The sequence below is a fragment of the Diadema antillarum genome, unplaced genomic scaffold (genome assembly GCF_040938485.1).
Source record: "Diadema antillarum isolate AM-2024a unplaced genomic scaffold, OU_Dant_1.0 scf00000091, whole genome shotgun sequence".
Taxonomy (NCBI): Eukaryota; Metazoa; Echinodermata; class Echinoidea; order Diadematoida; family Diadematidae; genus Diadema; species Diadema antillarum.
In genome coordinates, this window is record NW_027270980.1 from 2,082,795 (window position 1) to 2,110,679 (window position 27,885).

At 40.8% G+C, this 27,885-nt stretch overlaps 1 protein-coding gene across 1 annotated transcript; it reads left to right on the forward strand.

The window, feature by feature from the left end:
• The first annotated feature begins 1,151 nt into the window (after nucleotides 1–1,151).
• On the forward strand, nucleotides 1,152–27,527 carry LOC139718191 (WD repeat-containing protein on Y chromosome-like). The gene is made up of 22 exons (XM_071629670.1): nucleotides 1,152–1,418; nucleotides 3,916–4,002; nucleotides 8,252–8,320; nucleotides 9,413–9,481; nucleotides 10,356–10,358; nucleotides 12,111–12,145; nucleotides 13,492–13,657; nucleotides 14,152–14,254; nucleotides 17,050–17,134; nucleotides 17,885–18,083; nucleotides 19,142–19,260; nucleotides 19,714–19,781; nucleotides 20,068–20,216; nucleotides 20,504–20,641; nucleotides 20,992–21,345; nucleotides 21,887–21,957; nucleotides 22,327–23,023; nucleotides 23,764–23,979; nucleotides 24,612–24,963; nucleotides 25,468–25,615; nucleotides 26,150–26,372; nucleotides 27,077–27,527. Exons 1-22 carry the CDS (start codon nucleotides 1,152–1,154, stop codon nucleotides 27,329–27,331), a joined length of 3,873 nt encoding a protein of 1,290 aa, XP_071485771.1. The 3' UTR covers nucleotides 27,332–27,527.
• The last annotated feature ends 358 nt before the right edge of the window (nucleotides 27,528–27,885 follow it).

Genomic DNA, 27,885 nt, shown 5'->3' on the forward strand with positions numbered 1-27,885 from the left:
CCATGCGATCTTTATGTGCTGTGGTGTGATACCGTCGTGTTTGTGTCAAATGCCGATGAGCTCTGAATGCAATTCGTCATCAGAAAATTGAACGTTCATGTTATCCGAATCACTTATTTCTATACCTGCTATGAGTGCACAGGGCAAGTAGGCCTAATAAGTGAGACACGTTTAAGAACACCTTAAATCAAAGTCTCTCCGCTGATATAGACAAGGTTTTGATTAACCTTGTGTTATTATGCTGGGTGGTACATCAGTTTTAGAAACACCGTCTTTAATTTCCTTGACCAACAGCCGCCCCACCTTCTCCTCCTCCGCCAGCAGAGTGATTTGTATTATTGGGGGTACAATAACTTGGAGAGAAAAAAAAAGTCATCATTAATGATGACCGTTGTATATGATGACGCTGTATGAACACTCGACGCAGTCATCCGATGTCTCCTATCACTGCCGATACTGAAAAGAAACGAGAAAAAAAATAGACAACGAACTTAACAACAACAATAAGAAGCGCTATTCATTATGAGAGTAATCCCTTAATCCGAAAGAATGGGATTTCTGAAAGACGCACAGCTTCAGTTCCCAGTACCTCTCTCCCCGATCCCTGGTGCCCCAGTCGTCCGGTAAACTATACACAGAAACAAATAATATACAGCTTATACACCTGTTATTTTCATCGTATAGCCGGCAACTTTTCCAGCTTGTTGTACAAGGAGTTTCATGGGTAAAATGATCAATATTATGGATTTATGCAAATGAAGGGCTTGTCGTCAATGGGCATTTCAGGCCCCGCTCATCGAACCGCGAGAGCAAAGACTGCACAAAGAGCCCGTGCAACTCTTGTTTCACGCTGCATCCCCCGTTACCATTGTAAATAAAAGCCACCGAGCGACCAAAGGCGACGCTAAAAACGGAGTTCGAGAAGGCTTGCAGTGCAGCATAATGTGATTGTGTGAAGCGTGAGAGATCTTCAAATCCAATAACAAGTTTTTGCAACGTTGTATCATCAGGCACTTCGAATTTCATTGGACTTTATTAAGAGATGGAAGCCTGGAATAGGAATTTTATATAGACTGTGGTGCGAGGGATATTGTATTGGAATACGCCATTAGATTGGATTCGAGAGGGTAAACATTTTACAATTTGGAAAAATGTATCTTAGTCCCACACCGTACACCCCGGAAGACGGCTCGACTCGCCGGACCGGTGCCGGCGGCGGAGGAGGGCGATCGAGTAAGAGATCGAGCCGGCCGACGAGATCGAGAGCGAGCTACTCTGACGATGACAGTGACGATTCTGATTGTGATTCGCAGGGCTCGAAGACGTCGCTGACGGGGAAGCAGGACCCAGGCATGGGCGTCAGGCTTGAAGATGAAATGAACAACGATCACCTTCAGAAACTACAGGAAATATTTGAGGTAAGGGTATACTTCAGTTCTTTTTAACGCTGCCATCCCATCTTACATCGCACCTGGAGTTAAAAATCGAATAATACAAATGCTATATTTTTACTACGTATGCATTCCCGGTCCTTTTGTGTTGTTACTTTTATTCATTATTGCAGAATACTTTGAGTATTAATAGAGTTCAATTTCTTTTCGTTAATATTCTATTTTGTGAGAATACAGAAGTTTCTAAAATCAATACTAAAATGCCGTGATTGCAGTCTAACACAAATTCGGTGATGAATGTCATGTTGTCATCTGAGACAATATCGTATGAAAAGTTAAACCGAGTAAAAACGCTTATTAAAAAAAATAACTACAAGACAGATAGTGAAATTGATATCGCTCTCTGTGGCTGACTGAAAGTTTCAAAGCTTTCGTCCGCAACCCCTCACAACCTTTTATTTTATTCTTTTTTTAAACAATCAGACAATTTCTGGTCCTATGGAATGGTAATGAAGAACTTATCACACACCTAAATTGTCGAGGCATGCTCGAATACATAAACAACGCGTCTATAAGAAATGAAATAATCACCCCATGGCTATCATGCGAGGCCATTCGACTTCCTCTTGCTCCCCCCCCCCCCTTTTTCGAAAAACTAACAAGCCTGGGTCCGAGTAAAGAAAACATGCATCAAACGTACAAGCGTATTTCCTTAATTATGTTGGGGGGGGGGGTTTCTTGTATATGAATTGGCATTCAGAAATGGTTTCTGATCGCATCGTCTTTATGATATAGCATCGATGTGCCCAGCAGTGAGTAGTTTGTTTTTAAAACAGCGCTGGGCTTTCTTCCCATTAATCCTTCAGTCAGAACGGCGATGACTGATTGTGAAAAATCACCTCAAGTGAAGCGTGAAATTATTTCTGAAGTAAGCGTGTCATATTTCAAGCAAAATTTGAGGAAGTTACATGATCGTTATGGTAGAGTATCAACTCTGGCATTTGCATCACAAAAACACTGTACGCGGCACACGAGATCGCCATATAGGCCTATACGCATGAACAGACTGCCTGTCTTCTAAGTGTATTCTGTATACCGTTAACTTTACAAGGACCTCTCAAAGGAGGTTTGAATCCTACTTTTTGCTGGCTTGAAAAGAAAAGACTGGATTTAGCTGCTTAGTGAGGAATGACAGCACGTTTATCCTTTAAGCGCATTCTTCAGAGCACCTGATGTCATCTGAAGAAATCACCTTGGTATGAAGAGAAGACGCAGTCTTTTGTAACACGATGGGAGATTATTCGCTTATTCCTCAAACAAATCGTAAACACGGTGGAAAATGTCTGGATAAGTGGCGGCGTAAGCCAAACTTGAGTCCTCTAAGTCCTTAATAATAATTGTAAGGTTCCAGGTTTGCGTGAGTGTCTACGAAACGCCAGAGTGAACCTGCAAAAAGGTCGCGGCTGCGGTAGAATTTGACAGCTTTTGGCCAAATTTGCATATACAGCCTTGCTTCATTCTCTGATGCGAATCCCACATAAAAAGAAAAATCTGGTGTAGTGCCATGAACTAAAGTGTAGTGACGCTAAAATCAAATGTTAAATAGTAAATTTTATCATCTTTTCAATTTGCAAAGAAAAGTAGTCGTTGTTCTGTATTTGACTCGCGGAGCGTTGATTGTTGCCGTAGTTACACTTTGAGAACGTTAGCATTATACGATGATTTAAAGGCATTATGGAGTTGCAGATGCACATAATCTAATCTGACGATTGATATGGTTGTCGAAACTAAAATTGTTAGAGCTTGAACCATACAAGCCATGTAGGCTCCTTTTCACTATATCTCCCCCCCCCCCCCCCCCCGTTTGTCTGTCTGTCTCTCTGTCTCTCTCTGTCATCTTCAGCATGGAAACTCAGTTAACAAGTTATGTGACAGAATATAACGTCACACGTGACAAAAAAAAAATCAAAAAATAAAGGGGCTGATACGAACTTTGCAATATCTTGTTTAACAATGTGGTTAGTATCATAATATCAACGGTGAAATGTGATATCTTTTCATAAGTGCAAAATCTGAACCCCTAACAAAAAAAAAAAAAAAAATATATATATATATATATATATATATGTATATCTGTATGTAATCATTACTGGTATATTCATTTTTTATTTACTTATTGATTTACTTCATGCCTTGCAAAATTCCATTTCTTTTATTTCTGTTGTAAATTTCTTCTGTAACATGTGCCCTAAACGATTGTCACAAGTGTCAAATAATTCGATCAAGAAATTCCGCGGTAAAATCGAATGTTTATTTTTCTCTCTCTTGTGAACACGCCTGTCACTAATCATGCTGCAGGCAATATGGTGTCAGTACAATGTATTGATCGACAACATAAAGATTACAAGAAACAAGCTATACAAAGATAAAATGTATACAGTGCACTGGAGATCAGCTCTCGCAAAGAATGTCATTCATGTTGCGTGATCCGTTACTTTTTTTCACGTTTGTCGTAATCGGATAGGAAGCGGATGAGGATGGCGGTGGAGGCCTGGACATCGATGAGTTCAGAGGAGCGATGCGGAAAATCATGGGCGAAGGCATGGTAAGAGTTCTAACCAGATAAAAGGGGCTCCTCCTGGCTTCTTTCAAAATCATGGTGACTTGATATTATTCATGCCTCGGCATGCGCCAAGTACAACGACAAATCATTTGCACATCAGGAAAGGGAGTTGGCCGACTTTTAAAGGGATGGTATAGTTTTGGTTGAGATGGAGATGCAGGTTTTCCCTTTTTGCGAGATAACTAAGAACCTCTTTTATAGAATATTAAACAGCATGCAATTCTAATAGGAATTCAAAGTTTATTTGATGAAAATCGGTTTTGAAATGGCTGATATCCGAAAACAAAGAAAAACAAAGCGCAAATAAAAGGTGGTTCCCACCTTTTATAAGAACCACTTTATTTTTAAATATCTCAACCATTTCAAAACCACTTTTCATCAAACAAACTTTGAATTTCTCTTAGAATTGTATGCTCTTTGATATTTCATATAAGTGATTTACAATCATCTCGCAAAAAGTTAAGACCTGAATCCCCATCTCAACCAGAACTATACCATCCCTTTAATAGTTTCTATTTTTGGACATTTTCCCACTGAGGACCTTGTCATGAACTATCCACTTCACGTGTCCAGTCTTGATATACGTCAATCCAGTTCTGATACGCGAGACAGTAATCGCTCTCTCGAGCAATCTTCAGACAAGCTCCTTGGTTGGAAATTACATGCATTCAACTTCAATGTATAAGTGATTAGTAATGTGATTAGTCTGTCACTGTGGATACCGGATAAGTATATCGTTCAGTTCAGTAGAGTATCAAAACTAAGAAAGACATTTGAGAGATCTCACTTGAGCTAGGGCTACACTGAAATGATTATAGGTAAATGTAACATAATAATTATGTATGCTTACATTCTGTGTACATTGATTTGATAAAGTCATACATTATTTCCCCCAAAGAAGTATAATTATGATAATGACTCATTAGAAGAAACAGGTTAATGAGACATACTAAAATACTTCAGACTTGGTGTCTACAGTGTAATTAAAATAAACTCGTACTGCTTCAGCCTTAAATGTTTCTCATGATTCCTGCAAGAAATAATCAAAAAAAAATTTGTCTAGAAAGTGCCGTTTCCATCTCCACCAATGTCTACAAGTGAAGTTTCAAATTTCAAGCTGTATTTCAAGACGTTTCAAACAAACATGATATCTGTACGTTCTGTTACCTAATGATTCAATTCATACACGTCGATAGTACGAACATGTTCTCCTTTCCGTGAAATGATTTCTGATGAGTATCATTTTTCACGTTGCATGCTCCGCTTTTGACACAGGATGAAGTAAGTAACTCGGTGGTCTGAAACGAAAACCATTCGCACCTCGAGATATCCTATCCCTAACACGGATACACACTCAGTCACATGTGCATGCGTATATCTAACTCGGTTGCACAATATAGCTGTAGAAAGAAGGTGATTCACCTCTAACATGTATAATGTATTCTTGTGCTCTTGGTATTCCCCCACCGTATGTATAGCGTGTCTATCATTCCCACTCTCACCCATCAGGCTTACATCATTAATTATCAACATTCTCGTTGTCAACATCTTTATTATTACCATATAAATCGTTATAAGTATTGATGTTATCAATAATATCACAATGAATAATAATCAATAATAATAATGATAATAATAATAATAATAATGATAACATGATAATGATTTAAATTTTAATAGTAAAATGATAATTACATCGTTATTATTATCATCGTCATCATCATTACTTTCAGCGTATTTTATAACATAATCCTCAGCTGTCTTTGCAGTCTTTAACAACAGTCTTTGCAACAACTGCATGTACTAAATCGTGTCATTGCACCTGACTCTCTACTTTTGTTGCTTTTTTAACGCACCAAGCCTGATATCGATAATATTTCGGTATAGCATTTTGCCTTTGTCACATCACAAAATCATATCCTGGGAGTAAACCCCGCAATCTGATTGTTGGCAATGAAATTGTGATCCGAAAGCATTATCAAAGCAAAATGTTAAGTTTCTTTCTCAACACATAAATAGATACGCACATACGATAGGTATAGATAACTTGCATGACGATAATCCTTTCCCATCACCGGTTTTGTATTTTAGTGGATAGAGATGATTATCATTCCATTTTTTTTTCTGCATTTTTTCCTCGTGTATATCTTTGTGCGATCACCAATGTCATTTGCAGAAGGTCAAGCTCACAGTCCATCCAGAATTCAACAGAATAACCCACACTGTAGCAACGTCAATACTGCACAGACGATCTTATCGTGAACGCTGAACCAAATTTAACAATTAAATCAATGATCAACTGCTATGTGAAAACAGTACGTACACGTACATCCCAACAATTTTCGCGACGTGCATAGAAGAAGCTGTAGGTTTTATCTGTTTGCATTGTGTTTATGTACGCCTGTCACGTACTTGAGATTTTTAGGCGTGCTTCTCTGGGAAAAAAAAAAAAACCCTCTACACAGCTACTTGCCAGAACATAATTAACCTTTTCTTTTTCTTTTTTTTTTTAATTCGTAATAGAGGAACTTTATTCACACACTATTTCAGGGCATTCGACTCATGGGTGGTCATACGTGTATAACATCTCTCATGTCATACACGATCTCATGAGACACTGTCTGAAATATATTTTATCTATACTGTTGCCGCTAAACCCGTGTTCAAGACAACTTAACGCCCTTCTCATTCTCAGGCGACGTGTTGTAGATTATACGTTCTGTTTTAATCTCTTTTTGCACATTCACCTGTGACGTGTCATCAACTTTTTAAATCAATATGGCTCTAAATGTTGTGGAACGCATTAATATGACCGCTGAGCACGCTTATTAATAACATATTCTTCATTTCATCAATTCAGTGTGCGATGCAAACTCCATAGCTACAGTCACGACAATTGCAGCTGTTTGAGAAATGTCCTTACTGTCACTTTCATCCCTTTCAACTTTTTTTTATCCCATTCAGTCCCTAACCAACCCTGTCTCTCGATTTGTGTTTTCTATCATAGTATTTATGTTCAGTCACTCAGAAACAACATAAAACCCATCAAAAAATATCAAAAAATATTGTCAATTAATGGCTTCTGATAAACGCTTAACCATGGCAGACAGGTTATACCGACTGTCGATGTTTCAAATATTTTGGTGCAGTTTATCGATTTCGTCCTTTAATCTCGAATGAAGATATAGGACCGTAAAACAAACAAGAAATCGATTTGCTATTCAGTCAGCGAACAACAAGGCCGAGCTTGTCCCAGCCTGGTCCGGACTACGGTAACCGTAAAATATACGCACCGACAGACCAGCGAACAAAGAAGCATCTTAACACAGTTTTCTCTAATTTCCTCCTGTTTTTAAATAACAGTCAAATTCAGTTGATTAATGTTGTCCGTACCTGTAGCATTACTGAAGTTTAGAGTTTGATATTGTGTATCTCAGCCTGTTCTTATTCTGTCATGGTTAGTATACCACAATTGTAGAAGATTGTTTTCCTTTTTTCTGCATGCTCTGTGTGGCATATAATATGATATGATATATGCATGATGACACTTTTCGTTACTTTTCATTCTCCTGCAAACTACATTTTCGACAAAAACATCCCATATTTCCCTTTGAGCAAGTCATATGCTACTCAAGATGTTATTGAAAAATGTAATTGTTCTGGATAGTCCTTTCATGTAATCAAAATCTGAACCAAAAAACAATCAAAAAAAAAAAAAAAAACCTGATTACAAGCCCTGCTGAAGCATGACTATGAAAGAGCCACTTTGCCGAGATCCAACTGGAAGAAGTCCTATACAGCGTAAAACAAAGCGTTATGAGATATCGGACCACGGCCATTTTTAGTCCCCACAGACTGGTCATCGTTCTAACGTTCATGTAACATCTACGTCTCATATATATATATATATATTTTTTTTTTTTTCAAGAAAAGCAATGCATAAGAATAATCCGCTCTGACATGGCAATATGTTTTGTTAAACGTCATGTGGGAATACAAATAGTGCATGGAACCTATGAACGCAAGACGTTGCATCAACGTTTTTTCTTCTCCGCATTCCCAAATTTCCGCTGGTCTCGTGGAATCCATTCATAGCACAAACTGTTTTTTGTTGGTTTTTTTTTTTTTTGGTCTTCAACCAAAGAAACAATAAATTGAGAGGTCATGTTTAGCGTAGAAATGATTCCTTTGAATGCATGAAATAACATGACAGTCGATGCTTGTTCCGTGATCGCAGGTTGACGACAAGGAGCTCGCCATCGTTTTCATGAAGGTCGACGCCAATTGCGATGGAACCGTAGACTGGGTAAGTTCGAACTTTGTGTTGCAGGCGCTGTCACTTTTCTGTATGATGCCAGTTTGTATAGGCGACACATGAAGAGTGATTGACACCACATTCTCCTATACTCTCAACCCCGGCATAAAACCGACAAAACACGTACACTTTCACAAGCACACCAAAAACCAGCACACATACACACAAAAAAACAAAACAACAACAATAAAGATTTGTAGGAACTTGTAAGACTTTACACTATGTAAATGAGCACAAATTCGTTATCACGCATAGTGCTACTTCGAAACCCATTATAGAAAGACACATTCTGACTCAAATTTATGTTTTATACTTCTTTGATATATCATGTTGCTGTTTCACTTCCTGCATGTACATGCCCTAATGAATGAGTTAATCATTTTTCCTTAATACTTGAGGCCGCAAAGAATAAAAACAGAAGAACCACACACACACACACACACACACACACACACACACACACACACACACACACACACAAAAGAGCACCATCTTCGTATTCACTTTTAAATGGTAGTTTCAGGTCATGGGTTACAATGTCCAGAGAATAATTACAAGTGTATAATCTGTACACTGTACAGTTCGGTAGTTTCTCATCTTGTGTGTCAAACGAAAGCTTTGGACGAAATCGAATGCTTGGACGCAAATTCGCCACACAACTCACAAAGCTATATTAGAAATGATGAACCAATGTTGCTAACCTGTGCTGTAATAAAAAATATATACACAAGTGTAACTCGCAGATTAGACGGAAGGTTTACGTTCTATTCGTCTTCTGGTAATCTTTTATTACGTGATGGTTATAATAAATTCGCTGGCACGACAAATACACATTGTGCTATAGTTTAAGTTGACTTCTTTATTGAATAGATTAATTTCTTCACTTTAATGCATTTAGATAAAATAAAAACGCTATGATGGGGTAATATTGTGGGGCCATTGCACACTCGACATGTAATTCTTGTAGATGCAATGTGGACATTTCATAGGATCATAATCATTGGGTCATATTTTGGGATGTGCTCGATAATTATAATGTAGGCCTAAAAATAACGTGACCAAATTGTCTTTGTTTCTCCACAGGACGAGTATTTGTCTTACATGCTGCTGGAATACCAGGAGCGCGATCACATGAGCAACCTTTTCAAGGACGTAAGTTAACCCTCTTGGTTTTTCGTGATTTTCAGCAGTTTTATATACTGTTTACTTTTAAACAAACATTCCGGAGGATGCGCGTTGTATGAACGAAAGTATCATTAGGTTATCAAACCCAGATGTGAAACTCCATGGTGTTATTCTGTCTTTTTATTACCTGTAAGAAGCGCCTGTATCATAAACTTTGCTTCACCTGCCCGCCACGAGTGTAGTTGCAAAACTACAATGTCGTTTATGGTCACCCGATAGATGGTTTGCATGGGACCGATGAATAAGAAATAAATCGGCATCCAGCACGAGTATAGGTGATTATGATAGAGACAGAGAGGGAGAACGGTAAACATTCAATAGACATTTATTCTTCATTCGCTTCCAATTGAGAGAGGTGATAAACTCTAAACTTGGAGGAGAAGTCAATCCAATGTGCTGGTATCTACGGCTTGAAATAATATCATATGGCTCTAATCAATGTGTGCACTATACTATTGCCGGTTATGTTTCTCTTGAAAGTTCTAACAGATTTTGTATGACTTGGCTGTCAATTAGTTCCGTATCCGTGAAATTCTGTTCTGTGGGATTTTTTTTTTCTTCTGGAATCGGATCGATGAACCACCGGTATAAACTATATAATGCTTTTAATGCAATCAAACTGACATACGTTTTTGTACTCTTGGACGGTATTTGGGGCTTACTCTGGGGTATATATTGCCACATGTTCTGTAACAGTAATGTGAAAAATGGATTGTGGGAATGGTGATCGGCTTCTGGTTTGACGATGGCAAACTATGGTAAAAAGCTGCGGGTATATTAAAACGATAAACGTGTGTGTCTGTGTCTTCTCCCTCTCATTTACAATGCTACCTGTAAACAGAGAGTAAGTATTCTTCGAGATAAAAATGCTAACCCGGCTTGTCGTGAACACATCACTAACAAATCAATTTTACGTTCTTTCTCACTTACCATGGCGTGAACCATATAATAACCTACAGTATACGACAGTACGATGTATAGTTTCAAATTGAGAGATTTTCCGAAACCCTTAAGAAGAAGGGTGACACGTCGAAATTTGGTGCAGTTTTAACGATTAAATGTTGTTGGACGCTAATAATGCATTACAGTCCATTCTTTTCATCTTTTATGCGAATATATATGCTGTGTGTGTGTGTGTGTGTGTGTGTGCGTGTTTGCGTGTTGTGTGTGGATGTACATGCATCAAATGATATTCTTTAATAATTGTTTTAATGTGTTAAATTTGAACGGCCACACCTCAAGGGGCTTAAAGCAGCTATCAGCTTGAAGGAGTTAGTACCTAAAATGATCGTGTCTTTTCGACTATTCAGTAGAATGATAGATGAAAATGTTATTCCACTGACCATTGACCGCGGGGACTCTTATAGAAAGGACTTTCCGAAGATTGTGTTTGTTTGTTTGTTTGTTTCGGAGGGGATGCCCCTTGACACTACACACACAGGAACAATTAGACAAACCACATCACCCCACCCCCGACCCCCATAATAAAAAAGAAGGTTCCGCGGTCTCTGCTTACAAAACGTTCTCAACTTCTTCATTTGTCATTTGAGTGATTATCTGACTTTGCAGTGTCTCAGTGTGAATAATATTCAACTATTGCACACTCTGCTATTTTTTCTTTATTTTTTATTCTTTTTATACTTATGAGTACGTTAGCCGAAGTTTTGAGAATGCTTGGAATCAATATTGGGATTTTAGTACTTCAGTATAATATCACCCGGGGCTCGAACGGTAAGTGCTTATTGTCGAAGCTCAACAGAACTTGAGACGAAATTCTCCAGCGTACTGGTGGAGAGCTAAAATCTATCGTAAATGGTGTGAGCTTTGAGATTTTGGGTGATATGTCTTGCAGGATTGGTTTGAACCGCTGCAGCCGCCCTATTTTAGATTCAGGGAGTCCATGATATACAACAACTCATCACAATAATCGAATTTGTAGATGACACTTGCGTAAATGCTTCTTCTTCCAACGCTGTTCTCATTAACCCATTTTAGGATTCGTCGGAGATTATAATCTCATATCATTACATGATAATAACAGAGTGCTGATTTACCTAGCATATTTACATTTGTGATGTCTGCATCCATATTCAACATCGTGTCACGATATACTCCTATACATCTGGAATTGGCCGAATGTTTAATGCCTAATTAAATTCCCAGTTTCAACCACCATCAGAACGGAGATTACATGCTTTCTCATATAGGTGTGCCATGCATATCGTAAAATATTTCCATCTTGACATATTTGAATAATCACCGACATTTAATGAGATACAAAAAGTTATGGACGTATAGTGTAAGATGGGAGATAGCATAAACTTATAACCACTGTATCTGAATTTGGATACGTGAATCAACCTCACAACCGTAGTGTGCCTAGAAGTTGGGTTTTAAACTGCTAATAACCTTTTGTCTAAACAAACGTATTCATTACTTGCTACCAAAGTCTGCCTGTAGCATCCTTCTGAACCTAATTTAAGTCCATCATTATTGTATTAGGCACTTGTATCACTTGGCTTGCCGTAATGTGGTGTACTATAGTATTTGATATTTGTGCATTCATGGTTCTTTCCTTCTTTTTTTCAATACGCAGATTCCATTTCCAAAACCGTTGAGACAAATTCCAAGGTGAGTCAACTGCTACTGAGCCGTGCAGTGATTTACACTGACACATTATCTTTTCCATATGCTGTCTGTGCATGTTCTCTTAATCCCCCCCCCAGGAGGTGGGGGGATGGACAATTAGGCCTATACCCCAGGTAAATACAGGTTAGTAATAGGGTTAAAGTAAAGATTAGGGTATGGGTTAGGGTCAGGATTAGGTAGTGAGACATGCCAGAACGGTTGATCCAAGGTAGATATAAACACACACATAGTGATTACATGTATACGTAGTGTCCTACATTATTTCTTGAAAGTTTGTGAACATGCATTTTTTCTTATACTTTCTTATTCTTGGGTGCATGTGCGTGTGTGTGTGTGTGTGTGTGTGTGTGTGTGTGTGTGTGTGTGTGCATGTGTGTGTGTGTGCGCGCGCGTAATTTTCTTGTATCAAATTTATTCACACTGTTCTTTTGTGTATCAGGGCATCTCAACACAAGTTACTCGTTATTATGTAACTTCCTGGGACACGATCACTGTTTGTTTCAAGCGGTCATGCATCATATAAATCTACTGCCGTATTTTGATTAATCTGACTGGAATAAATGTATCCTGAATGGAAAAGTTGTTACTCACGGGAAACTTATTGAAAATTAGCAGCCATGTCTAAATTGTCCTTGTAGATATATATATATGAGAAATAAAGGAAAAAGTGCATTCACAGGTTTGCAGCTCACGTTAAAAGGGCTTGACCATGTTGACGGGTTATACAGTAACTCATAACATGGCTACACTTCACCGACAAAATCCGTTGGTAACGGTTTGGTTAGTTTACCCACATGAAAGTGTGATTAGCTCTCCTGTCATGCTACTGGTATTCCTTTCCAGGCATACTCACATCATATTCCTGTCTAGCAATCTTGCGGGACTCCATTTGTCTCTATGACTCTGAGTGCGTATGGAAAGGATCAAGAGCATGATAGGGGAGCCATTTATGGTCAGGCTGCAGGATGACTGTCATCCCTGATTGAGCGACAACATCCTCGCCTGGCCTTCGTTCACCTGTCCTTAAAATCACTAGATGCCCATTACGCATCTCAAGGGATATGGAGACGGTACATTTTTCCTCTACTGCTTCTCGCCTATGGAACTCCCTCCTATTTTTTTTTCTACATGAAATTGAAAATTTGGAGCACTTCAAAGCTTCAATCAAGACTCACATTTTCTCTCTCTTGGAGGAGTCTGTACCTTTGAATGTCTTTTTAAAACAGAAATATAGCGCCAAACGAATGCTGTCAAGAATCATCATCATTATCATCATCATCACCATCTATGTAACCTTTCTCTGCTTTCTTTTTCCCCACCGTGCATAGTAACCATCGTGACATGCTCGCCAAAGTAGCCTTCTATCAGACGATCAACTTGCGTCACGGTAATATTGCTGACGAGGGGGAACATGGCGGCAGACATATCTCGGTCAGCAAGGAGGGCGTCATCAATTTTTGGAACATGGAGATGAACCTTATGAAGTCTGTTGTTGTGAGTTCTTTGCCTTGCGCTTTCATGCAGTATCCCCATTACTTTACAAACTGACCAGTCGTGACACATGTCTTTATAATCCATGATCTCCTAGCTTTTCTTCGCTATAGTTTTCTTCTATTCTTTTTGATGATCATTCTTCTTTTCCTCGTATCCATCAATATTATCATTGTTAGTAGTAGCAGTATCATATTTTCTGTTACCATTATCATCATTACATATGGTGTACTTGCCAACTGTCCCTATTTAACTGGGACATTTCCTACTTTGGGCATCTGGAAGTGCCATCTTTTGATCCTTTTTTATGTTGCCCCTATCTTTTTTCTAAAAACTGTATGTATTAATGTATAAGAAATGTCCTTATTTCTTTAAGATAGTACTCCAAATTATCCCTATTTCTCAGTTTTTTAGATTGGCAAGTATCAGTATGCTTGTAATATTGTTATCACTATCTCCCCCACCAATAAAAATGGTTATTCCACCATCGTTTTCAGCTGGAGCAACCGCGAGAGAAGAGCAAACCAATGTGGCTGACGGACATGGTGTGTATGCCCAACGTCAACATGATTGCGATATCATCTACAGAAAGGGAAATAAGTGAGTATGGAGCTTCGAGGACACCCAAGACCTGATATATCCCCGTACCTTTGCTCATCCCTGAAAGCAACTTAGTCTAGTCTTTAATGAAGACATGCAAGAAGTATGTAGCTATACCCGCTCGTACACACGCAGCAATAATGCTTTCGCATTTAGAAATAGCTAGCTCAATTAATGAATAAACGCGATAAATGACTGAGTCAGTAGTAGTTGTATCGTGATTAACACAGACAGTAATTGGCATGGATTATGATAGTACACACACAAAGACACACTTGTACACAATGACCTATAGACCATACATATTCTTCGACATAGCACAAGAACACATCAACGGTCGCACACCCACCCACACACACTCACCAGTCCAGACACACACTACGGAGAAGAGTAACTTTAATAACTCCTTGGTAAATCTGATATCGTTCGTCCGCAACACACTTAAAAGTCTGTGCACAGAAACAACACCCTTGGCTGCAACAAGGAAATGGTGTCACGAAATAAGATCACCCCGCATTAACATCATATTCTAAAAAAGACTGCGGCTTGCAAAAACAGATAAACACACAGGGAGATGCCTGAGTTTGTCGTATGTTTTGGATAAGCTATCGCTTCAAGGCACTGGTGACGCGCGGGGATCACTAATAGTTTGACCCAATGGCCCACTCTCTAACCTCGCCTTCCTCATACAGTTGACAACATGTCTGTCACGTCATGTCTGTATGCAATCTCAAAGGGTTTTGCAATCGTGATCTCGAGCGGTAGATGAAGCGCCATCTACCTATATATCTTTCTGCTGCTGAGGAAACCTGCCCATCAGTAAACAAACGCCTAAGACAAACCGTTACCTCATATTTACCGTAACAATCAATGGATCATCCCTGTGCCCCCTTATGTAGATCATAAATGAGGAAATACGATTTATTGTATGTAAAAATGCACTATCTCACCCTTAGCACACAGTGGCATCTGTTTGCTGAAAGTGTCGCGATGTAATGTATAGCGAAATGTGATGGAGAGGTCCCGTCTTATCGGTTGAAGCATCGTTACGTTAGTCTTGAAAAGTTGGGTGTGTATATATAGCATGGTAATATCATTTGAGGGCACGTACTGCAAATATTCGCAATTGACCAGTGGCTGTGATACTGATATGCAGAATGCCCGGGCAGAATCACATTCCCACCTGTCAAAAACATATCGCTTTCGAGTTTCGATGACGAAAACTGGGAGGATATTTTCGCATTTTGCCAAGAATAACATTGCATATATATGCTGACAGTTAAACATACACCGTCTTCACTCGTTGACATGATGGACATCTACGGTACAGCGTCTCGCATATACAGCTACTTAGTATGTTACAGAATTTGTCAACAGAACTCGTCATGAACTCACTTTCTACATTCTCCTTACTGAACTGTCCCTTCCTTTAGAAGCATATATAGAGTTTGGTTTCGTTTTAATGGACTGGACTTAAGTGCACTGCCAGATTCCCCAGCCGAACAGTCCAATCATCAACAAAGCATCACCAAAGGACAGAATGATGTCATGCACACACTTCTCAACGAGTTTACAATGAATGTCATGTGGAAAGGACTCTGGAAACAATTACTGACAGTGAAGTGATTGTGTTACAAATAGCGAGGTGATGAGAGAGAAACCGTATCAGAATTAAGCTACACAGGGGATTTTTTTTTTCCTTCGCGTGTATCATCGTTTTACCGCTACAGATATTCTGATACTACTAAGTACAATGCACTTACGATATAAATGAACACGGACATATCGAAACTCTCAATCGTTACACCGAAATTAAAATTCAAATCTCATTTTTTCTTTTTTTTTTCTTTATAACTTTGTATGCTTTATTGTTTGGTGGTAACAAAATTTCGATAAATCGAAAGAAAGCTGCCGGTCCCGAGGACTTCGTTATAATGGGAGTCACCTGTAACAAAAAACCCTCAGTTTTCAAGATGTCATTTTTTTTTTTCGTCATTGCAAAAGATGTCGGTGAGAGCAGTGAATATTGGCCCGATCGAGCCCTGTCATAGACCTATTATATCTACGATGTATCCTCAAGTATAATCTGCACTCCACTACGTTTATAATGTAGGGCATATACATTTATACATCAGACTAGGATATTTGCTCTCAATCACAAAACTAAAAGCTATTTTCAGCAGAAGCCCCCCATTTGCGGTGGTTTGGAGTCTGCGTATACTCCAAACAGATTACACATACAAGTGTACATTGCCATGTTATGCCAGTTAGTCTGAGGGAATAATTCAGGCAAGGGACATGGCTGCGTGAATCCCCCATTAATTAATTTCGTGATCAATTATATAATCATTTACAATCATTCATTGATACTGAGGAGCTGATGAGGCCTAGTAGATATGACAACGTAACCTATAAGACAACGGAATGTCAATCCATGGTCCCCTGGCAGCGGCTGTTGTGCCCCTGTAGGCCGTGAGCACTTTTTCCTAATTGCATGGTCTTTCGTTGGTCCCGTCGTTGCTTCCTTAGCCGTCACTTAAAACAAATCATAATACCATTAACACAAAAAAAAACCCAAAAAATATCTAGCTCCCATAAGATTACACAATGCATATGAAAGTTAAATTGTTCCGTACAGCAGGGACACCTTACCTTCTGGTTCTATACCACCACGCAGGCTGCCATCGCTCGTAAAAATCCATTATGGAAGACTGGGAATGGAAATTTGAACCCTGAGCTTCCACAAACGTTGAGTCTATTCTGTTATCCGGTCTATTATACTCCCTTCTGTGCAGGCTTCTTCGATGTGAATGCCAGTAAATGTGACAAATGCTTCCAAGTCGCGGGGCTGGAGCACTGCGCCCTTACAATGGACTATTGGTAAGTATGACATGAAACAGAGTAGAGTGTCTTCCGCAATTACTGCACATAACCGCATCCATTATGATTGGCGTCGAGTAAGTTTCTGTTTCGATCGATACAAAAACAAAAAAGCATGCGTAGGTTATCCTGCCATTCGCCTTCGTCCAGACTGATATGCTAAGTTGGCTGACAAAGAACAATTAATACAAGAACATAAAGAACAAATCAAGTCAAATTATTTACCACCTACGTACGGTGCATTGCGTCGCACGTTCATTTTCTGTCACAGTTAATCTCTGGTGTATCAAAATAAGTTATCATCGTGGTATTAAAGCTAAACGTGTGACGGCGCAGAATGACAGATGCTAACTTTCAAAAGTACGTCATCAGAAACTGAAATTATGTATCACGTGCTTAGTGTTATATTTCCATCATTGGTCTGCATCCGAAGGGATTTTATGGTGTAGCATAAACATATATGTTGAAGCAACTCAATATGCTTTTCATAATGATCATCATTTCCATTAGTACTTCCGATATTTTCTCTCGACAGTGACTGACTATAAAACGACATCAGAATTTAGTGTGGACAGTCATAATAGTCTTTCGCTTCGACTAAATTAGGTTTGTCCACGCACCATAGCAGAGAGTATCAGCAACAACACTGTAGTCTTTTCGTTGCTCGCCTGGCAGTTGTTGTGGTTGATAATGATTCGTGTAGTGAAACTGTCATCTCTCTCTGTTGATCGAATACAACCCGACAAACAGGTTCGACCACCGGAACATGAACCGGGCTGTTCTCGTGTTCGGCGACGCAGGGGGCGGAGTGTACTGTATCGTCTTCAGCGAGGCTCTGGGCTCGGCGCTATTCGGCTCACAGAACGCCAAGTCTGTCGGGTCGCGAAGGGTTCCGTTCCAGGAACTGCTGAAGGGACTGGTCAAAGGGATCCAGGTCTTGAAGTTTTCGGTAAGTGATGATTTGCGGACACATTCAACCCAGAGAGACTGAAAGGCGTTTGTAGTACCTCAATCATCCCACCAGTAGTAATGTTAGACAAAACAAAGGGAAATAACACACACACACACAAACAAACAAACAAACAAACAAACACAGCGCTTAGTCTTTGAGGTTATAAAATTGTCAGAAATCTCGCGCATGATGCGTTAATGTCCGTTTCCGTGTGAAAACAAAAATCGGTACGCAACATGAAAATTTCCTTGCAAAGCACAAATGTCCTACACTCCAGCTTTTGGCGGATTAACATAGGCAGCTACTTTTGTAACCTTTCTCTGTGAGTCAGGGGCAATAAGTGTTATGATATATTTAAATCTTAGTTCTCACTTGCGAGGGTCTATATACAAAATATGATTTTCTGGAGGAGGTTGGTTACAAAAAGTTTTAGTACACCATCGATGAAACACGTCACCACGTGAACGGATCACAGGAGCTCATGCACCTGACCATCTGGTGGTCTGTACGATTATTCAGTAACAGCGACAACTGCTCTCATTGGCAATTGCTGTGATTGTTGCCAGTGTGTGATAGGCATACACATCACTGGAGATATATATTATACACAAGTACGTTAGTAAAGGGATGGTATGGTATTGGTGGAGATGAGGAATGGGCTTTAAACTTTTTGCGAAGTACCAAGAAACCCCTCATGAAATAGTACAGAGCATAGCATTGTAAAAGGAATTCAAAGTTTATTTGATGAAAATCGGTTTGGAATGGCTGAAACATCCAAAAAAACAGACAAACAAACAAACAAACAAAGTAAAACAAAGCGATCGTAATAAAGGGTGGGTCCCACCTTTTATTAGTATTGCTCTATTTTGGATATCTCGGCCATTTCAAAACGAATTTTCGTCAAATAAACGTTGACTTCCTCTTGGAATTACATCCTCTTTCACATTTCATAAGAGGTTTGTCATTATCTCAACAAAAAATGTTTGAAACCTGAAGTTAGGTCTCAACCAAAACAATACAATTCCTGTAAGAGTTTTTGTCCTCTGACCCTGTAGCCCCTCCACGAAGACTGGGTGAGGAAAGTGAAGTACTGCTGTAACCTGAACTCATTCGTGTCATGTGCCACAACAAACGATACGTCCATTTTCATCGGCGATTTGGAGAGGAAGAAGTCGTAAGTACATGTACTTCCTGAATTGTCTGGATTCATGAATAAAAGAGAGCGTTAATGATGAGAGACTGGCATGTAGACTGGGAAGTTCGAGTGCATGGGTGAAGGTATCATCTAATCATGGCGAACGTAGGGAACACAGTGTTGTAGATATATGAGAGAGAACCATGCACAAAGATGATCTTGGATGAATTTCTCTATTAAAAAATGCACATTTCTTTTTCGTCATAACACATTTGTCTTTAGATCTATTTGTTCGTTTAATTGTTTGTCTTTAAGATAAATTAGGGAAAGACAGACGTCGATTCATATCTATAGTCGTAGTCTCGAAGACATGAAAACATATTTTCTATTTGAATGACTTTGGTCAGATGTCATTGGCTTGTTTTCGACGTGTTTGTGTTTTTCTTTTTCAACACTCGTCTTTGCATTTATTCAACAATTCTTAATTTTCAGGGGCTCGTTTTTCAAGATTCGCAAGGGGATCCTCTGCTTCGATTACGATAAAGACTCCAATGTAATCGGTAAGAATACCTCTCTCTATCGATCTATCTACCATTATCTATCTATCTCCTCACTTTTCTATACCTACCTCTTCAAATCCACATATAAATCTTTATGTGTGATTGTACTGTATATCTGGGTGTGCCAGAAACTGAAACACTTTTGCGGCCTGTTGGTCCGTGCCCTAATACCACTACGTCGGCGGCGATATTTCATTCAGTTATCGATAGGAGTGGAAGTGCTGGAATGATGAATATAGTATGAAAATGAGGTCATTTTAATGAGGTTGTGATTGTGTGTTTTCAGTGACCGGTGGGATGGACCGCTCAGTCAGGACTTGGAACCCGTATGTCACAACGAAGGCTACAGCAGTCATGAAAGGTCATACCTCGGCCGTGGTGCACGTCGTGGTCAACGCCCAACATGGTCAGATCATCAGCGTGGGCAAGGACAAGGTAAGGCTAAAGGAGACAGAAAGCAATGAAAGAAATTCCACTACAGACAAAATCACATATGCCTAGCCACACTAGATTTGCCTTAGCTATGTCGTTAATATATTTGTCAAATCATCACGAATGATTAGGCGTAATTTTGGGTGTACTACAAACCACATCGCACGGTTCACTACCTGTGCTCCAGATCGAGTGTCTTGGGGTTTTAGTTAGATAAGTCTTGTTCAGAACTGGTTCCCTCACTATAACCCTTTTTCCGTGTTGTTCATATCCTTTTTTATAATTCATAGGGGATCAAAGTGTGGGACATGCGTGACCAGACGTGTCTACAGAACATCAACCCGCGGAACATCACGATGGGCCAGCACGCCATCAGCACGATCTGCTTCCACGCCAAAACGGGATCCCTCATCCTTGGTACCAATCAGGTATGGGTCGACTTTTTGTTTGGGGTCTGGAAGAGGCATAATCTCGCTTTGACAGGACCGTATCGACGTCCTGCGGGAAGAATAATACAGGAGTGAGGGCTCTGTGAGCTTACAAGCGTAGAAACAGCAATGATCAGGAAATTAGAGCTGTCGATATTATCATTGTAAACTAAACAGATATGTTGCCGAAATGTTGATAGTGAGTGAGTCCTCGATCTGCTTATCCAGTTTGCATAGCTCAAATGATATTGAGAGAGTAGGTCAGTACATAATAGAAGATGCTGTCTGGACCCTGTCACCAGTCGGTTTGATGTTAAATGTCCCCACTGCGTTGTTCATGACGTTGACAGATTGCCCTCCTGGAGCACAAGTGGGAAGTGGAGGGCGACGAGGACGAGATGACGTCACACAATAAGCCCATCACGCACTGCCTGTACAACAGCCTCTTCAGTCAGGTGGTCAGCACTTGCCACGACTCCGTGGTCTGCGTCTGGGACCTCGCCTCGGGCACCAAAACGATCCAGTTCTCCAACGCGCACAAGTACATGGAGAAAGGTGTGGAGAAGACGGCGGAAATCACGGCGATGACCTTCGACCCGTCGGGTCGTCGTCTGGTGACCGGCGGCAGGAACGGCACCGTCAAGATCTGGAACTTCAACAACGGCGCCTGTCTGAGAGAACTGGAGGTCTTCGACAATCTTGAAGTGAGCGGATCAGGGAGTATTTTAGGCTGCTTTCCGCCATCTCACTGGATTTGATGATTAATTCATTCCCGATTCAAGCTCCGTGAAAATCAGTAAAAATCAAAGTGGATATTACCAAGGAGGTACTAAGCTCGCCTATAGATAGTACCTCCTCAATAATCTTGCAATCATGCCTATATGGCGAGTGAACGGAAACATTTTACCAGTATGGAAGACAAAGTCAGAATGAGAGAATGTAATGCAATTTAAGAAATCAGATTTTGTGGGAACTCGGCAACTACAGAGCATGGTTATCAAAATGTGTTGCTTAGGTTACAAATGGATTCTTACGACAATGTTACTAAAGACAGCAGAGATTAAGGAAGACTTTGCATCTAAAATTGCTAGAAGGTAAAATGTGCAGATCTAGAATTTGTCGAAAATAAAATTTGTGTCGAAGACGGAAGGGTTTTATCCTTCTCAACAATGCATACATTGCTATTGTTCTCGGTATTGTAACTAAGTCCCTTTTATATTTTACATACTTCTCTGTCTTCCCTAGGTCACAGGAATTGTATGTCCCAAACAGCGTATCGTCACCGCAGGCTGGAACAAACGCATTACCAGTTACATGTAAGTAAAGTTGTGTCAGTCATGTTGCGATGTTGTATGAACACCTTGTAGATAGCAAGCTAAGATGAAACAAGTTCCTTTCATTCCGGAGTGTGGGGTAACACGCCAGTGTCGCTGGTGACGTGGGTGCAAATGTATTGCTTTCACTGTTGTAAATTGTTGTTTCTTTATCATTAACACTGGTATCATTATCATCATTAATGCCGCAAGCAGTTTGTCTCTATTGTCATGATTATCATCATAATCCGTACTCCTATGTTGTCACTTCAACCCATGATACCCCTCTATTTAGTTGTGGTTACTGCAGATTTTTTTTTCCGAGAAAACTGGTTGAACATTTTCCACCTGTCTGATTCCCGTTTCATGTAGCGATTCGGATGACGATGAAGACACTCGCCAGTGGGCAGTCAAGCACAATGAGGACATCCTGAGCCTGGCGTGTTCCAACCCCAGCCGCTCCCTGGCCACCTCTTCCTATGATGGGGACATATGGGTGTGGTCACTGGAAACCGCGCACCCCTTGTGCAAACTCAACGCCTTCGAGGGAGTCAAGCCCCAGACGGGCTCGCGGGTCCTCAGCGTATCGCGCGAGACAAGCTTTCACACGACAGCGGGGACGTCGAGGGCGAGCAGCGCCACGCGGCTCCCGAAACGGACCGGCAGCACAGAGGGACTGAACGATCTGGAGGGGCAAGTAGACGACGGCGGGAGCGCCGACGAGGAGCAACTGCAAGAGGACGTCGCCAAGATGACCGTCGCAGGGGACGATAAAGAGGCCAAGGAGAAATACAAAACCGTGTTTCCCGTCATCAATCAGCCCCAGAGACGGACGAGTCTCGTGGACCAGAAACAGCCGTCGAATCCGAGATCGGAGTCGAGAACATTCTTCACGGAATCCTTCGGGCCAAAATCAAAGGACAACCAGAGGAAAGGTGAAGACGGCGAAGAAAAGGCGAATGACAACCGTGACGATGGCACCGTCAACTCGGAACGAACGAACTCTTACTGTCTGGGCGCCAAGAATAAGGAGGAGTACACACGGAAACATGAAGCATCAGTCGACAAGGTAACACACAAAACTAATGTCTAAACATTAAATCCTTTGCTATGTATACTAATGTAGGCTGTAATGAGTGAGCTTCAAGTGCCGAGTATTCATGAATAGCGAGTGAAACCAAACAAATGTCCCCTTACCGATAACTTCAAAAGCAAACCGGTATGCTTTTTAAAGGCTGTTTACATGGATGCCGCTGTGATGGACATTCAGTGCGTCCTTCCACTTAAAAACAATTGATATTATCCCAGTTTCTATACTACTGTTATGGTCTGTACACAATTCATTACACATCGGGGTTTTATCCTGACCCATGACTTATATAGGTAAAGTTGAAGTCTAACCTCTGATATATTTCTTTAGTTGAGTTCAAGTAATGCAGATGTCGCGAGAATCAACATTGGTAAAAGCGGGGCGTTTACGTCATTAGCTTTGTCCAGTGAGAGCGACTACCTGCGTTTGTCTGGTAGGAGTTACATGTATACTTAACACGAATTGCTGTTGGTAGCAATTTGACAAATATATCCGAACAGCCGTCAGCATTTCAGCTGTCACTATAGTAACTGAAACTTTTTGTGACGTATGACTATAGCAATCTCTTGGTAAAGTGGATGCTCTCGCCTACGACCTATTCATATCAGAAGTAGACAGACGGGGCAAACTGTAATAAAATGGTCTATTTTTCTTAGCATAGTGAACAGATATCAGTGATGAAATGATATAACATTTCGTGCGTTTGCCTCCAATACAAGCTCCTGTTCTTACAAGCTCGAATGAACGACAAGGACACGGCCACCCTAATGGCAAGCGGGGCCGAGGGCTGGGTGCGAGCCTGGTCCATTCACCACAAGGGAGGACTCCTCGGGCAGTTTAACGCCGCCCAGAAACCGGGCGAGTCGGTGCTGAGCATGGCGACAGATTCCCAGAACAACTTCCTAATCACGGCGGATACACTTGGCTACGTCAAGGTGGGTGTCTTCGTTAAAATAAATTTTCTCATAGATACAACATCGGAGTTATTCTTAGGGGCGCCGGTGTGTACGCAAAACTCGAGTGTTTATTCTTGTTTTGATCACTTGTGGGATCAATTTAGGAAAAAAAAAGTAAAAGAGTAAATAAAACTCAACGACGGTTATGTCCATCATTGGATAACCCCGTCATCGCAATCTATAAGAATACGCGCCAAATCCGTTGTTGTGCAGAGTTTAACGGCAAGTTCCTAGCTAAACCTGCATTTCTTACCAAAATTTCAGCTTGGCGTAGTCACAACGGTTCGTTGATAGTATCAGGATGAGTGTCACGTCTGTTTTCTTTCTCTTTCCTGTTTCCTTGTTACAGAATACAAATGAATCAGATACAAATTTGCCACGCGCGCATATGCTTTAATCTCGGTGTTCAGATTTCTGCTCATCGGTTGTTCAGTATTTTTCTTCGTCTTTTGTTTCAAGTCAGCACACCTTCAATTCATTTTCAGCTCAGAGTCTGCAATTCATAGCCATGAAAATATCTGAAAACAACGCAGCATATCTGGGTAAACTTCTAGTTTAATGTTGACAGAAAATTAAACACCTTTGCTCATGTCCCGCGGTCGTTTTCGAAGGTGTGGGACATCGCCGAATACTGCGTGGGCAAACGGGAGATGGCCCGTCGGCAGCGTGAGGACATCAACATCGACTACAAGGACCGAGAGCGCCAGTTCCCGTACCTCTCGGGCAACAGCAGCTTGAAGCGGCTGTCGCTGCGCATGGAGATGAAAGCCCGAGCGAACATGAAGCAGCCCCCTCCCCAAAGCAATCCCAGGGAGACGCTCATCTGGCCTCCTAAGCTCAATTCGTTCCGGGCCCATCTGAAGAGCATCACATTCATCGACTACGCCGAGGACAAGCAGTTGATTCTTACGGGCAGTACGGACTGCTCGGTACGGCTCTGGACGCTCAGCGGCAGATACATCGGTGAGTGTGTGGCAACTGACGCCAATGGTTGTTCTCGTTCGTCACCCTCATATTCTTTCTTCCCCACTACTTCACGTTCCCTGTTTTCTTCTCTAATTATCTATTTTCTGTCCCTTTCGTCTTTTTTTATCCAAGTTTGTCGTCATCATCCTAATCAGCAGCAGCATCATCACTACCACCATTTTATTGTTGTCAGCTTTTCGGCTCATTTCTTCTTTTGCCTTGCTGATTTTCGATTTAAGTGGTCAGATCTTATTCGTACTTTCTCCATGCTGAGAAATACAATCACTTTCATCTCTTACACAGATTACGTAATTACACAACTTGAATTATAAATTTGAACTGCTCATGTTTTCAGGATGAATTTGTTAAAACCGAATTGGAAGGAAAGTCGAGGAGAAACATACCAGTCAATGACTCGGTTGCATCTATACGCATTCAAAATTAAGGATTGTTCGCTTGTGTATCTTCCTGCACTGACCACACATCACTTCGTCTTACCAGGTACATTTGGTCAGAAGGGGGGCTGGACAAAACTGCCGGATGATATGGACCTAGCTAAAGCGCCGAGGGCGATCCCTCGTGACGTCCAGAGGGTTGCATCGGCCATTACCCTCAAAGTCCTCAACGGAGGCACCATGCCGAGATGGAAGTAAGTTCGACCTTTGAGGTATTGGCATTAATTTTTCTGCCCCTTCTTGTTCTGTCAAGATTTCCAATTGTTAACGACAGTTTCGAGTCACATTTACATAGACGTTAGCAATACAATGTATACCCAAATATATACAGTCATGTGTAGTTGTACAAATACACGTGTGTGTGTTTGTACAAAAAGTGTGGATAGATAAATACGCTAGATAGATACAATGTAGATGCTTCCCTTCTAATAGTCGATTTCTGAAACGTGTACATTAATTCAAAGTGTGAAATCAAGGGCGAAATTTGTGAATCGATAGGGGCGGGAGAGTAACTTAGTTCACTATCAAACCCGAGAACAACTATAATCGCTGATAATATTGAACATCTTTAAAAAGGTAAAACCCTGTATTTCCCGTTTTCCCCAGATTTTGGGGCGAAATTCGTTATTTGAAAGATTGGACTATGAGATAGAAAGCGAAAGAGAGCTTTTGGATTACAGGCGACCCTCTGATTTCTCCCCCCTTTTCCAATGCCTTTCTCCACAAAGGCTAGCTAAAACCATCATGATGGTGGTTGGCCGGAAGCAGATTCGCAACGACGAATTCGAAGAAGCAAACTCCAACAACGACGCGATCGACGACATCGAGCAGGCGGAGGAGAAGCGGTCGGCATCGTGGGGCACGAGCTCGATTCTCGGGAAGTCGTACAAGCCCAAGACGAGGCACAAGATGCCTCCGCTCCTTCCAGAGATAAAGCACAACCATAGCCAGGTACGGGGTGCTGATCATTCTGTCCGAAGTGTAATGGGTATGGTTGTAGGAAACACTCGGAGAGTAGCCATAGTAGGAGCCTCTATGGTAGAATGTCACAGTCATGGAAACAACTAAAGATAGAATATCCACTGACTGATTATTACTGAGCTGCTCCGGTAGTCACTTCGTCAATTGTCGAAACGAGCAATGCGCGAAAAGTCTGTCAGAAGCGGACCAAAGTGGGTGATTCATGTTCATAAACACAACGACTTTTATTAATTCTCTTATCATTTTGATGCATATTCAGTATTGATAAGCAGGGGAACATTTGTACGTAGACACTAAATTGTCGTTATGCAACTGGAGTGTGAAGATCTCTTCTATCTCTTGTCTCAAGACTGACAACAACGTTGCAATAATTTTGTGCTCTTTTTGGCGTGATTTGACTGTAGTTTGCATGTTGAAAATATTTGATACCATACAAGGTATGTGAACAACTCTTTCAAGCCCAAAAGTTACATCACAAATTTCCTGTAACAAACATCTGCACACGTCATCGCAATCTTAAAAACTCGTTATCTCAAATTTCAAATTCAAATTTCATTGCGCCGCAGTTTGTACCAAGGCCTTCAGTATGCAGGGCTGCCGTCATGTGACAATATGCAACCAAAAAAATAAAAAAGGACTAACAAAAGAATTTGCTCCTTGTGCTCTCATCACAGGTTATGGTCTATTCGTCGCTACCTTTCACCGACCTCGCCCCAGTCAGGGAGACTACGGTGCCCACAACACTACAGGAGATCCAGCTTCGACACCAAGGTTCCGACGACGCGATGAACAACCAACTCGCCGGCGGACAGGCAGGGCAGCTAAAGCGAGGGGTGAAGAAGTCTCGACTGCAGGAATTCATCCAGAAACAGCGCGCCGTTCGCATACTAACAAAAGGGCGCTTCCCGAAACCAACACAACCGAAATAAAAACTATCATTACAAAGGAAATATATTATGTACAAGAAAGAACCCTCTTGAAGAAGCACAAAATTGTTGCAAACTCCTCTGGCAATCAGTTACAGGAGTCGAGGCCTTATTTCATCAAGAAGATTGAATGCCAAAAACTATGTAAGATGTACAAAAGATGGTAAATTGTGCTACACCAAAACCGTTGCCGAAATTGACAGCAGTGGGGAAAACAACACGAAGCAGTTTCTAGCTGCTGAAATTCTTTTAAAGTCCTGTCGACGTCCATGGAGGACATGTAGTGTAATGTCTTATAACTGACGTTCGATTTGTAAACACCTGGTGGTTTGCTGTCGGTGTACACTTGTGTATTCTGATTGGTCATTAGAAGGACTTACTGAAGAAACTGGTGTCGAATCTTGCACATATTGCTGCATACCTGTACATATGCGTAGAGACAATAAACAACCGTTCAAGTGCCAAATTTGCTAGACAATACGAATAAAACATGACAATATAAATACCAAAATCATGAACATGTCAGCATTGCCAGCAACAGTATGACGTGAGTGATG

Excerpts from the sequence above, each read along its gene's own strand:
- LOC139718191 (XM_071629670.1), top strand. The coding sequence starts at position 1,152 with ATGTATCTTAGTCCCACACCGTACACCCCGGAAGACGGCTCGACTCGC. Across the intron at positions 21,346-21,886 it reads AGGTCTTCGACAATCTTGAA|GTCACAGGAATTGTATGTCC; the intron begins GTGAGCGGATCA and ends TGTCTTCCCTAG. Across the intron at positions 24,964-25,467 it reads GCTCAGCGGCAGATACATCG|GTACATTTGGTCAGAAGGGG; the intron begins GTGAGTGTGTGG and ends TCGTCTTACCAG.